Source organism: Mobula birostris, chromosome 23 (assembly GCF_030028105.1).
Source record: "Mobula birostris isolate sMobBir1 chromosome 23, sMobBir1.hap1, whole genome shotgun sequence".
NCBI classification, from domain to species: domain Eukaryota; kingdom Metazoa; phylum Chordata; class Chondrichthyes; order Myliobatiformes; family Myliobatidae; genus Mobula; species Mobula birostris.
The window spans coordinates 40,190,413-40,205,489 of record NC_092392.1 but is presented as its reverse complement, the minus strand read 5'-3'; the positions used below and the strand labels follow the sequence as shown (position 1 = coordinate 40,205,489).

At 39.5% G+C, this 15,077-nt stretch overlaps 1 protein-coding gene across 4 annotated transcripts in view; it reads right to left on the bottom strand.

Moving 5' to 3' along the window:
• The window catches only part of cog5 (component of oligomeric golgi complex 5), a 114,303-nt gene that overhangs the window by 46,147 nt on the left and 53,079 nt on the right, over nucleotides 1-15,077 (bottom strand). For all 4 annotated transcript variants that reach the window (XR_011882952.1, XM_072241515.1, XM_072241518.1 and 1 more), the window contains exon 7: nucleotides 7,698-7,828. Coding sequence is in view for 3 of the 4 variants with exons in the window: in XM_072241515.1 (XP_072097616.1) it covers nucleotides 7,698-7,828 (131 nt within the window). In the remaining variant the exon portion in view is untranslated. The remainder of the gene's footprint in view (nucleotides 1-7,697; nucleotides 7,829-15,077) is intronic.

Sequence of the window (15,077 nt, the reverse complement as noted above, 5' to 3'; positions counted from 1 at the left end):
CTCCCATATGCAACACAGATAGTAAACCAAGCTGTGATTCCACTGGACAAGTACTCTTGTTATCAAAACCAAAGTATTTGCTCTTCACAAGTTAATCTAGATACCAAAAATCAAAAGCTACTAAATAATGGGATACAGTACAGTCAAGGTTAACATTGTTTTTTATTCACAAATGCTTGTGACATAGAGGTTAATTTTATAATGAATCTCCGATTATCAGTTGTGAAATGCAACCAGTAAAAGCAAAGCTATAAGAGCTGTGTAAATTGCTAACTAAGAATTCTAGATGCTTGCCTCTACACAGGTGTTACTTTTAAATATTGTTTGAATACAATATCACCATTCACACGTAAGGAATATTTATTGTATCCAGAAGGCTCTATAGGAAGCCTGGAGACAAGACATAAAAAAAACAGAAAAGAATGACATCAATCAAATATCATCACCAATATGAAAATGACAGCCATTTAAATATCATATAACCATAATCACATTAAAAATTCACAACTGTAACCTTTATCAACCCCAATGGCATCCTTTTATGCAATTTAAAAGGATGGAAACAGGAGCATATGATAACCCATTCTCAGCTACACAGCAATGCTGAGAGTGCTCAGCCCACTGCTGTACACTCTGCTCACACACAACTGCACAGCCAAATACCCAAGCAATCATATTGTCAACTTTGCTGATGAAATGGCAGTGGTGAGGCTCAATATTAGCAATGATGAAATGGCCAACGAAAAGGAGATGGAAGAGTTCGAGGCCTGGTGCCAGGCAAACACCCTCTTCCTCAATTTCAACAATACAAAGGAGATGGCTGTCAACTTCAGGAAAACCCACACCACTCACACCCCTCTTTACATTGGCACAGTAGTGGAAACTGCAAGCAGTTTCAAATTCATGGGAGTTCAGATCTCATACAACCTCTCATGGTCCCAGAACACACCCTCCAGAGTCAAGAAAGCTCACCAACACCTCGATCTTCTGAGGAGGCTGAAGACAAGTGGTTTATGCACACCAATGTTCACGATCTTCTTCAGATGTGCAATGGAGAGCATCCTAACATGCTGTATCAGTGTGTGATACGATATCTGCACTGTAGCAGACAGAAAGATCCTATGACAAGTAGTTACAACTGCTCAGCACATCACCAGCATACCATCCATCAAGAAGATTATATATACAGAAAGGTCCCGGGAAAAGGCCAGCAATACCACGCAAGACCCTCAGCACCCTGTTTATGGATTGTATGTCCTACTCCCAACAGGGAAGAGGCTACGCAGCATTCACACCAGGACCGCCAATTACTTCCCTCAAGCCGATAGGCTGATTATCTACACCCATTATTCCACCCTATCATTCCCCACCACATAACACATCACCTCGCGTCACTTTATGTACATATATACACACACACACTGCGTGTGCGTGTGTGTGTATGTATTTTTATATACTGTGTATGCATACTATACATGAATATGTCAGGAAGATCCTTCCCCTCACTCCTCCCCCCACGGCCCCCAAGGATGACCTGCTCGGAGAATACCTCAGACAACAGGCAGGGGATGTGGAAGTGGAACTGGGTGAAGCAGAGCCAGAGGACCAGAGGCCATGGCAGGACAGGCCACTGCATGGGATGTACCATCGCCAGATATCAGAGGAAGTCCTACCAATGGCTGGAAATGGCAGGGCTGAGGGACAGCACAGAGGCGCTGCTCATAGCTGCAAAAGAACAGGCGCTGAGCACAACAGCAACAGAAGGAGTGGTCTATCACACCAGACAGGACCCAAGATGCAGACTGTGCAAAAAACTGCTAAAATCATCGAGCATATAGTAGTAGGGTGCAAGATGCAGGCAGGAATAGCATGCACTGAATGGCACAACCAAGTTGCAGGAATTGTGTACATGAACATCTGTGCTGAGTATGGACTGGACACACTCAAGTCCAAATGGGAAACACCTGAGAAGGTAGTGGAGAATGACAGAGCTAAGATCCTGTGGGACTTCAAAATACAGACTGATAATCAGGTACTGACCAACCAACTAGACATAGTAATACTGGACAAGAAACATCAGGAAGAAAGAATATGAGAAGCTAGAGAAATACCAGGGCTTGAAAGAACAGATAGAAAAATGTGGAAGATTAAAGCCAGAGTAATCCTCATAATGATAAGCGCACTTGGAGCTGTGACACCTGGGCTGGGAGAGTGGCTCCAACGAATCCCAGGAACAACATCTGAGATCTCAGTCCAGAAGAGCACACTACTAGGAACAGCAAGGATACTGCGCTGAACCTTCAAGTTCCCAGGCGTGAGATTGAGGTGAAAGTAGCCATACACACCACCCATAAGGAGCAAGAAAAAATATACATAGTGTGTGTGTGTGTGTGTATATGTATATTTTATATATATATATAAAACTTATATACAGTTTTATACCGTGTTATAGAATTGTATTTATATTTATTTTGCTTTTTTATTGTGTTCTTTATGCTTACTGTGCTTTTTTAAGCTGCATCGGATTCGGAAATTATTTCATTCTCCTTTACACTCCTGTACTGAAGAATGACAAACAATCTTGAGTCTTGAATGACGCTCAACGATACGACAGAAAAACACCTACAGCTCCGCCACTTCCCTGATCATTTCACATTCTAAACATAACCAATTCCACTCAGGTCTTTTTCTGGAAACTGTCGGCCAACAAACATATAACCACTACAATGTAAAACAGGGTGACCAAAAGATTACTTCTAAAAAAAAATGATTTATTCATTTATGGAATGTTAAGTGTGTGCTCATTTACATTTAATTATTGAGCTCCAACCAAATGAAAATCAAAGTACTTGTCCTCATCTACAAATTCATGACATTACCTTCCATCTGTACATTCTTCTGGGCTGCACATCCAAATTCAGGCTCTCCAGTGCAGCTGAATTTCTGTACATCAATTCACAGTATTGAATTTGGATCAATACAGTGTTATTGCACTGAAGTAACTATTCCATTCTGCTTCGGAGGACACTGTCAAACAAGATCTAACAGCAGGACCCATAACTGAAAACTAGTGCAGATGAACAAAGGCTTGATCGGAGAATCAAATTTTAGAGATGGAAGGGTAGTGAAGGAATTACAGAACCTTTTGACTCACCTTCCAACTATTAGCAGTGAAACAATTACAATCAGGAACGCATAAGAAGACAAAATTAGAGTTGCAGATATCCAAGGATTTAAAGAGCACAGTTATGCTTGAGAAATAAGAGATCCAAATCCACAAAACATCCGGAAACAGTAGATATTTTCCTCTAAATTAAGGTGTTGCACAAACCGTCATGCTAGGGTGAACAGGACATGGTCTGAGTGAAGATACAACAACAGAGTTTTAACTAAGTTTATGCTTGAGGAAATTGGGCATTCAGTCAGACGTGTATTGGAATAAGCAAATCCAGAGGGAACAAAGGAATGGAATAAGGGCTTTGGCAGCAAAAGAGGCAGGTGTAATTCTAAGAACACTTCCCCAACTTTATTTTTATTACCAGGAAACACAAGCAGCAGCATTATGTGTCAACTATAGTTCAGTATTGGCATTCTCACTTCAGCAAAAGTCTGTAGTGGCTTGAGCCCAATTCCAGGACATTCCAATCTTGCCGCTCGACTGAAGTGGTTATAGAGTGATAGAGTCATAGAAAAGTACAGATCAGAAACACGCCCTACAGCTCATCTAGTCTGTGCCAAACCATATAAACTGCCTAGTGCCATGGCTGCCAGATCAGTGAGATGTACTCTCTGTATCCATTTCACACAAGAACAGAGTACAGGAACAATGGATGTCAATATCAAGCAATAAACCAATTGATAATTTTCCCAACATTACTAGCTTGGCAACAAATAGATTTGTTAAATTAGCAAGTCATGTTTCTATAGTTCAATATGATCATTTACTACAAATAAAATTTTATAATATTTAATATGATTCACAAATAATTTGAAGTGTGTCACTATTGATTAAATAACATACCAAATATAATCAAGGTATGTCTAGTCATGTCATCTCATGGCAATCAAAAGCAGGCACTCCAAAATTCTGGAACATCTAGGTTGACATATACTGTTAAGACTACTGCATTGTTGAAGGTTTTTTAAATTACTGAATAAACATATAAATTAAGGCCTTTGTCAGATGGATATTTACTAACTGTAAAATACATTTCCTCCCCCACCACCACCAAAAAGAGTGTTATATGAATGTTCCAGTTCTAAATTAAGTTCCATAAATAATCTTGCGCCTTTAATGTTAATTTTCATTTGGGTTAAAATCTGGAATATATTCCAATTTAGCAATACTTCCTTGAGCAACCCCACCAAGCTGTTTTAAGACAACGATAAAAGAATTTAAGCCTCCATTTTAATTTTAAACAAGCAACAAAACATTCTATTAAAAATGTGAATCCAATCAACTGATTAATGAGCTATTAATAGGTGATATATTTGAGACTTCAGCCCTAAAGGCACAAATAATCTCTCACAATTAGCTTAATTCATTATGGAATTTTGACATCCACACAATGGAACCCAAGTTGCTTTCCAGATTGCCATCAAATACACAGGGTACAATGGGACTGCAAATTCAAACCCAAGAGACAACGTTGGTAAAATTTCAAAACCCTAAAAGCGCTTAAATTCATGATGTCTGAAACGGTACTGAAAGCTTCAGTAAATACACTTGCCAGCACCAAACTCCATAACACCATGCAGAAGCTAGTAATTACTAAGGATAAGTTTAGAGTATCATAAAAATTTTAGCATTCAATAAAGTTTCTAAATATGTCTGTGTATTGAACACCTTTCCACATCAAAGAAAATCTATTCACTTTATTTTACGCGAGTCAGTCTTGTTCAGTCTCGATCACTCAACTACAACCTGACTTCCTGACATACTGATTACTGTAAAGCTACCTCCACTGTTTGATGGCTAGGTTGTGCTGGTTAACCTGAAAGTGATATTTCTATGTGTTGGCTGCTTTTGCCCTTGGTGCAGAAGTCAAGGGTTTGATTGGTGGTATGGGAGTAGCCCCAGCAAGTATGTGCAGCCTTGCTGCAGCAATGCTAGAGAGAATACATTGTAAGAATAGTAAATGATTGTCAGGTTGAGTTGAGTTGTTCTCTAATCTTAGGAACCCAACTCAACTCAAATATCAACCACTCAAGCTACACACCTTCCGTATTATTTCCATAATGAATGATTGTTCAAACAAGTGGGCAAGTTTATTTTGCATGTGACAAACTGTCTGAGCTCTAAAAGAGTTAAACTTATCTTGGAAAGTGGGAAGTATCCCAGCTATGTTTTTGCATTTGCATTGCATTTTGCTGTTAGTAGAAAGGTTACAGGAAGTCAAGAAGAGAGACACTTTTCGCAGCATTTAAGTCTCTAATCTACTCTTATAGTCTTAGTTTTTATGTAGCTGGTCTATTTCAGTTTTGTTTGGTTAATACTATCTCCTAGGACATACCTGATAGATCTCAGCAATGACACTGCCACTGAATGCCATCAGTAACTTTACCTTTATGCTTTTTCTTTTGTATTGGAAGATCTTTCCTTGAAACAGTGCACTGCTGAAATAACAGTAGCTTTAAAGGGAACCCCCCTCACAATAAAAAATTTGAAGATATAACTGTAAAATTTTGAAAAGTGTCTTCACTCCTAGAATTTCATATCACAAGATTGCCTTTTTCCAGTTTATTGATGCAAATCGTTCATGTGAACCGTTACGCGCATGATTTTGTACAGCTACCTCCAATTTCCTAACCCAGCTTCATTTTTTAAAAACATTTTGCCACACAGGGAAAAGCAATAGTGGATGACATCCCTTTAAGATTTTAGCTTTACCTAAAACAAGTTCACGTGCAGAATACGAAATTGAATAGGTCATTCAAAGCAAGAATGAACTATTCAAGGATGATTTAAGTAGGTTTTTCCACCCTATAATTACTTCCTGAAGCTTTATTGAACAAACATAAATAATATTGAAGTGCTGACTTTAGCCAAATCTCTATGGAACAAGGGCTACTTGAATAATCAATGACCTAACATCAATACTTGGCCCTTGATTACAATCAAATACAGAAACATCTTAAGTAATTAAATTGATAATCGTGTTTGCTTAATATCAGAGTGGCAAGTTAGACCTGAATATCAAGCAACTTTAAATTTAAATGAGTACAAGTCATAGAATGTCAAGAATTGATTTTATAGCCAGCTAATGTAATCTACATGCCTTCTGTAGCTAGATAATGCAGCATTACCATTACCAATATGAATTCCAAAAGTTCAGTATTGTAAATTAAATATGTTAAATGCACTACTATAATTATGATAATGTTAAAAGCAACTACTCAATGTCACTGATGTATTTAAATACAGGCAATTCAGTCGTAATATAAAAGTTACTTTCCTAAGAAAGTTCATGTTATAAAAAGTCAATTTGTAACCAGAAAGGCCTGTAGTTGCCTTCAAAACACAGATTTAAACAGATTTTCACAAATGTGATAGCCTACATAATGCAAATAGTGTTTCTTAAACCATCAATCATGTTGTATCCAATTCCAATTATGGAGGCATGCATTATAGCATAGCTACCAGTACATTTAATTTTACTTCAATTGATATTATGATGTTGGCAAATGAGGAAAACAGAAGTAATAGGCCTTCAGGTTTACAAATCTATACCAAAATCATTCATAATTTAACACATCATTTGTAACTTATTACTTCAAAAATTGAGAAAACACTTTCTACATTCAACACAAGATATGGACTATAGAACAAAGTAGTGGAAATGTACAGCAGGTCAGCAAACATCTGTGGAAACAGAAGAATTGATGTTTTAAGACAAGGACCCTGGACTGGGAAAATTAGAAAATCTTTGGAGGGGGTGGAGGAGCATGGATAGGACAAAGGGAACAAATCTGATAGGATAAAGCCAAGGTTGCCCGTGTAAACCAATTTTTTAATGGAGTGTCTGATTAATAGCTTAATGGAAGTAGTTAGAGAGAGAGTGGGAAAAAACCACAGGCATATAAAAGCAATAAAATGTAGGTCAGAGATACTGCTAAAACCTGAAACCAAAAGGAGAATGCTAATCAGTAGATCATTACTACAGAAATGGCCAATAACAAATCTGGATACAAGATGAGATGCTGTTCTTCAAACTCTAACATTAGCTTGATATTGCACTCACAGGTAATCATTACCTGCTTAAATCAGGACTAAATAGTTCCATTACAAGATTATCCATCTGTAATACACAGCCTGATCGACTGGGCATTAGCAGCTTTCTCCTTTTGGCTTCAGGTTTTAACAAAAGCTCTGACCAGCATTTCACACATTTGTTCATTTTATTTACCTCTATCCTCACTAAATCTATTAAGCAGACCTTTTCACAAACATAGAGCTAGGACACAATTGCCAGATAACCCCAGAGATTTGTTTTTGCCCTTTCTTTCCTTCCTCAAATCTCGCTGTGACTTAAAACTTGTCATTGCCCTTTTCCATTTATTTTGAAATACACAATTTGAAACATTAACTTCTTCTTTTTCCTTAGATGCTCCTTGCTCTTCTGAGTGCTTCCAGTGTTTCTTTATATCTCCGAGTTTTAGGTCAGGAGTGTTTTGATTTACAAAGTGTAGGCATTTACCTGTGTCTCCATTCCTTGTTCAAGTAACCGCTTGGCTTGATTCTCAACCTCAAGTCGGGCTCTTGCAATAAAAAGAAGATCATTTTCTATAACATCAATCCCAGAGAGATCAACTCCTTGTGAAAGGTAATCTGTGAAACAGAAGGCAAACAGAGTGAACTCTTAATACCTGGAATACAACTCTGCTGGTACATTAGTTTGGAAAACTAATACGGAACGCATGTACTAAATGCAGTTTCATGCTGTAACCTTTGCAATTACATTTGAACAGCGAGGAAGCTGTCAATATTTTCTGTAGCAAACCAGTCATTCACAAAAATAGAGGACAATTGGTTTAGTATGTGCGTTATGCGTAACATGCCATAAATATTCCCATATTTACTGCCTTTCACCAAAACTAGACAGTACATTCCAGTTACACACATAAAAAATGCTGGTGAATGCAGCAGGCCAGGCAGCATCTATAGGAAGAGGTACAGTCGACGTTTCGGGCCGAGACCTTTCATCAAGAATTTGTGTCCTGACGAAGAGTCTTGGCCCAAAACGTCGACTGTACCTCTTCCTATAAATGCTGCCTGGCCTGCTGCATTCACCAGCATTTCTTATGTGTGTTGCTTGAAATTCCAGCATCTGCAGATTTCCTCGTGTTTGTAGTACATTCCGGTTAATTGGGCCATCGGTTAATCAGGACTGCTACTTATTTGTGACAACTCTTAAAGAAGAAAAACTAATCAAGAAAATAGCTGGGATTCCCTTTATTTATTTCGGACAAAATGCCGCTTAATTAGTGCGAGAGATTGTTACCAACCAGTTTCTAACTTCCATCAGTCCTGTGCACTTCTGTGGCTCAGAGCAAACTGTTTTTAAATATAGTGTTGCTTGTGTTTGTGTTCAAATAACAATGATTTCTGACATTTTGGAAGACAACAAGGCAATTTGGAACTGTTTTGCTCACTGCGCTTTCAAGCATTCAGGTTTGGAGATGCCAGAAATGGCCAGATGTAAAAATGCAATGATTTCACTACTTCAACAAGTTCGGAGCTACGAAGAATTTGAAGGCATTGACAATCATCTTGAAAGTTGTAAAAAATGAAGATTGAGGATGCAATCGTCTAAAGCATTGTACGAAGGCAATCCATTATCTGTACGAGGTGTCTGCGCTAATTTTGTTCATTTACAGTCAATCAACAGAACACAGCAGCATACACTGGATTAATTCCTTTGTCGATAACTATTAGGAAGCAATACAGTTTTGTAGTACTGTATTAGTATTGGTAGTGTAGTAATTTGTTCTGTATTTCATTTAAATACACAACTTATCACAATTAAACAAAAGTTTTTTTAATACACCATTATATCTATTTCCATGAAACTTCAGCTAATTGGGACAGCCGCTTAATTTAGCTAAAATGTACTGGTCCCGATGTGTCCCAATTAACTGGAATCCAGTAAGCCATATGACTAGCACTCCATAAATCATTTCTTTCTGCATTTCAATGGTATTACCTTCATCAGATTCTCCACCATCCATGTCTTAGGTATCTGCATTAACCAGAAAATCACTTGAAACAGCCACGTAAATACTGTGGTTACAAGGCCAAGTTAGGAGGCTTAGTATCTTGTAGCGAGTTACTCATCTCTTGACATAAAGGCCTCACCATCATCTTCACTTGTGTGGATAAGTGCACCACCAACTCTGTCCATAGCCAAGCAGTCTCCTCATTAATTTCATCAATGGTACGCGTGACACCAGTGTGTACCATCTACAAATGCATGATTGTCACTTGCTCAGCCTTTTCAACAGTACTTCCAAAACCTGCAACCTCTACCATGAACAGGAAGAGCAGCAGCAGGTATATTAAAGCACTCTTTAGGTTCCCTTGAAGTGGTCACTGATTTTGATTTGGAAGTACACTGCCAGTCTATCATCTTCACTAGGTTAAAATCCTGGAACACACTGCCTATCGTAAGGACTTCACCACCACCTAATCAAGAATACTTAGGAAAGGGGAAATCAATGCATTGAATATACGTAAAAGAAATATCATGGAATTCATCACACTCTATTCAAGCTCTTTATTAGGAAAATAAATATAGGCAAATACTTGAGTCCTAGAAGGAAAAAATGAAGTACTTAATGCAGAGAGATGACAGGTTTGTTGATTATTCTGATAAACAATGAATGTCTCTTAATAGAGAGTTCTATTTTTAGTTTGAACTAGTATCTAGCATTTAAGTTCCTTGATAGATATACAATTTCATAGACATACAGGTTAGAGAGGGGATATGAAGATTAATCTCAACAAGATCATTACCAAGCTTGGCTGAGAAATAATTAGAGTGAGGTAAATTTTCAGACTCTACCAATCTGCTTGCAATCTTTGTTCTCTGCAATCCGGAAATGTATGCAAGACCTATATTGCCTAATTTCTCCTTTATCCATCTGTCGAAAAACCTTTGTGCTTTGCCGCATCCAGATGTCTCACTCTAAAACTTTCTGTCAGCGCCTTTCATTTACCAGTCTCTTTCAATTCCAATATATTAGAACTACTAATACGTACAGTAACACACACAAAATGAAGGAACTCAGCAGGCCAGGCAGCATCTGTGGAAAAGAGTTCAGTTGACATTTCAAGCCAAGACCCTTCATCAGGACTGGGGAGAAAAAAAGATAGCAGTCAGAGTTAGAAGGTGGGGGAACAGGAGGAAGAAATACAAGGTGATAGGTGAAACTGGGGGGGGGGGAATGAAGTAAAGAGCTGGGAAGTTGACTGATGAAAGAGATACAGGGCTGGAAAAGGGGTACAGGAGAGGACAGAAGGCCATGGAAGAAAGAAAAGGGGGAACAGCTTCAGAGGGAGCTGATAGGCAGGCAAGGAGATAAGGTGAGGGGGGAAATGGGAATGGGGAATGGTGAAGGTAAGGCATTACCAGAAGTTCAAGAAATTGATGTTTATGCCATCAGCTTGGAGGCTACCCAGACAGTAAACAATGTGTTGCTCCTCCAACCTGAGTGTGGCATCATTGCAACAGTGGAGGAGGCCATGGACTGACATTTCGGAATGGGAATGGGAAATGGAATTAAAATGGGTGACCACTGGGACATCCTGCTTTTTCTGGCGGACAGAGTGTAGGCACTCGGCAAAACAGTCTCCCAATCTACGTTGGGTCCCACCAATGTACCGGAGGCCACCCCAGAAGCACCGGACACAGTAGGTGACCCCAACAGACTGACAGGTGAAGTGTCGCCTCACCTGGAAGGACTATTTGGGGCCTGAATGGTAGTGAGGAAGGAGGTGTAGGGGCAGGTGTTCCAGTTGCAAGGATAAATGCCAGGAAAAGATCAATGGGGAGGGATGAATAGACAAGGGAGTCATATAGGGAACGATCCCTGTGGAAAGCAGAAAGTGGGTGGGGGGGGGCGGGGGAGGGATACATACAGTATATTTTGACTGCAACATGAAAGGTGTATCCACTACCCAAATTCTTGATGCCCAATCAACAAGTTTAAAATCCTCCTCTTTAAATTCCTGTATACAGACCTGGCCAGAAGATGCCACCACAGCACTGTTTCAAAAGCATGGACTGCAGCATATTCAGGAAGGTGCCTACCTAAAATCATCACATCAACATTGATAAATATGCAGGATCAGTGACTCACTACATAGGAAAGTGCATCGAGGCTCTACTATGATTAAGCACTACACTGCCAGGGCAAAGCAGGAAGCATGGCTGACTGCACAGGTCTGTACACTGCTTAGGGAATTGGGATGCTACCTTCAGATTGGGGGCCAGGACGACTAAGGTCAGCAACAGCCATGCTCTCCCATGCCATCAGAAACGTAAAGCATGAGTACAAACAGAAAATCCACAGACATCTTTGTGACACCAGCGACACACGGAGCATGTGGCAAGATATACAAACTAAAACTGATTACAAATCCACCTTACGTGTCAATGACAGCAACATCCCCCTTCCAGATAAGCTAAGTGCCGTCTCTGCACGATTTAACCAATTGAATGATTGGTCATCAAAGAAAGCACCCTCTCTTCCTGAGAAAGAGACACCATCTCTGGCTGCAGCTGAGGTGAGGAATACCCTAGCCAAGGTAAACCCAAGCAAAGCTGCAGGGCCAGACAACATGCTGGTCAGGTGCTGAGGTCTAATGGACATCTTTAATCTCTGTCTGAAACAGTCCACCGTCCCTGCAGGCTTCAAGGCAGCCACCACCATTCCAGTACTCAAAAGAGCAATGGTAAATGGCCTAAGTGATTACTGCCCAATGGCACTAACTTCAGCAACATGAACTGCTTTGAGTATCTGGTAATGGATCATATAAAATCACACCTTTCAGCCACTTTCCAGTTCTCCTATCACTCAAACCGGTCCATTGATGATCCCATAGATTCGGCCCTCCTCTTTGTCTTGTCCCACCCAGAAAATGATGTCTCATATGCCAGGATGTTGTTCATGAACTTCAGCTTGGCATTTAACACAATCATCCCTCAAAGGCTGGGTAAACTGTCTCACTAGGACTCAGCATCCCTCTCTGTACCTGGATCTTGAATTTCTTGATAGAAATACCCCAGTCAGTCCGAGTTGGCAGCAACAGCTCAAGCTCCAGCATGCTGAACATTGGACATCCCCCCAGGGCTGTAAGCTCAGTCTGCAGCTAACTCACGACTGGACTGCCAGAGAGGATCATCAGGGTCTCCCGCGCTCTCCCCCCCCACCATTTGTGACATTTACCAGAGCAATGCAGATGAGGGGCCCAAAGCATTGTTGAGGATCTCTACCACCCAACCCACAATCTCTTTGACCCACTACTATCCGGAAGGATCAGGTCTACAACTGCCAGACCGAGCAATAGCTTCTACCCCCAGGCTGTGAGACTAATGAATCCCCTGCTACCGGCACAATCTCGTCACTAGAAGAGTGAGCTGTTTATCTGTGCAGCACCTTACCACATATTTATTTAGTGTATAATATTTTGGTTTATGTGCAGTGTGTGATACATGTTGTGTGGGTACACCGAGACCCAGAGAAACATTATTTTGTTTGGTTGTATATATGTACAGGTAGATGACAATAAACTTGAACTTTAAATCTTTTCATCTTCCTCAAGATCTCAGCATTCTCCACCCTCTAAACCAACAGTCCCTTAACTCTCCAATCCATAATGTCCAAGATCCCGAACATCCTCCAACCCCAAACACTAAATCCACTCAAAAACATTTCCACTTTGCTTCACAGCTGTAAAAGTATACTTGGAAATGTGACCATTTTCACCATGTAATGACTTATACTTTATACAAGGAAATGTTCCATGCTGAAATAATGCAAGTGCAGTCTGTGGCTGACTGTATCTGCAGAATTTTCAATACATCCTCACTTTCGTCATAATTGTAAACAAAGTCCATGCATTTAAATCTTTATTTATTTATTATTTTGCTTTGCATATGCTGCCTTTTGATACCAATTCATATTACCCCATCATTACTCACCCCTGCATTGTCATAAGTACTTGCCTTTAACATTTATATCAACATAGCCACTTCTTTCATTTTCTCTCAAGCCAACAGACATTGATACCATAGCCAATATGAATGGAGGTGGAGGTGGCGTGGGCTGCTGCTTGAAGTTGGCAGCTCTAATCAGAACCTCACTTTCAGTGTTCATCTTTGTAAGGCACAGCCACATTTTTCTTTGCCAGATTTTTCAAAGTTCCCTCCTCCTCAAATTATTTCTCTCCATTTGCATCTATTCTGATTTTAAGGATAATACTCCATTAACTATTGCACCCCTATCTTGTTCTATCATTTCCTTCACCCCTCCCATTTTGTTTTATCGTTTCCCGTTGTCATTTAATCAGTCTTGCTGTCCAACCTATCTTTTTACTGTCTTCTTTCATTAGTTTGATTTTAACAAGTTGCAGTGTGGATCATCCTCAAATGTTTTGAAAAATTACAGTACTGTGCAAAAGTCTTAGGGATATATATATCCCAACACTAAGACTTTTGCACAGTACTGTATTTGTCAACATGGAGCAGAGAGGGTGTTTGGAAATCTGGCTCCAGCAAAGGATGTTGGGAATGGCAAGAGTGGAGCGCCACGGGAGAGGTGTGGGACAGGTGGCAGAGGAGTGCGAGGGGGTGTGGAAGGGGTTGGTACAGGTGCAGACACACCCAGCCCTGAGACACCAGGTAAGGTCATTTGTTTCCAAACAATTGGTTTATTGATCACTATTGAATGACTATCTGCTGCTTCCTGCTCCTTCCACTCTCCCTTCCCCTTTTCCCAACCATGATTCCCCTCTCCCTGCCCCCTTCCCAGTCTCAGTCTGCAATAGAGATCCATATCAGAATCAGAATTATTATCACGCACGTCATGAAATTTGTTTTTTTTTGTACCAACAGTTCAGCCCACAAGAGATAACCATATCAGAACCAGCTTTATCATCACTCATATATGTCATGAAAACGTTTTTTTTTGCTGCAGCAACAGTACAGTGCAACATATAAAATTACCACAATACTGTGGAAAAGTCTTTGGCACATAGCTATATATATGTGTATAAAACTTTTACAAAGTACTGTATGTGAATTTTAAATGCCAGAATACGAAGCCCAACACTTGAGATTTATGTATTTAGGATTGAAAGGTACCTTTAGGATGACATGCATTCAACTCCTAACTGACAACCACTGGGCAAAAAATTGATCTAAAAACATCCAGCATACTGTTGGAGAAAACTAAATATTTTAAAATAACTTTTAAAAAAATGCAGTTGAATTCTGCGAGAAAGTCATTATGTTCTTAATTTTGTTTGGGAAAATAAAGTCATGATTCTTCCACAGTGAATCTGTGGATTAAGTGTCTACAGTTTCTCCATACAGTAAAAACAACTTCTCCAGATGCTGTTAAGCTCTGAACTTTCTCCAATCACAGCATTTATTTAATAGAAATAATAAGAAATAAACTGGGCACTGAAGGAACGGGTGGGAATTAGACAATTGTTAGGGGCATGATTCTACAAAACAGTGCGTGTCAGGGACTGGCCTCAGCAGCCTGTTAACAAAGTACAAACAGATCTGATCACCAGGGTGAGTTGGTCCCAAAATCAGAGTTATTACAAGAGATTTGAAGTTACAATTGAGTTAAAAATTTAAGATTGCTAGAGAAACTAGTGGTGGATGATAAGTAAATATTGTTTGTAGAGTTTTCCTTTCATGTAATCTTTGATCAAATAATCCTTCTGTAATTTTTTCATAATACTCATATTACTTGCAGCATTTTATTTTGTCTTAGTTACAGTGATATTTTTGATATAAAGAATTTCAAGTTGTTGTGCCATTTTATAGTCATTTACCCAGTCATGT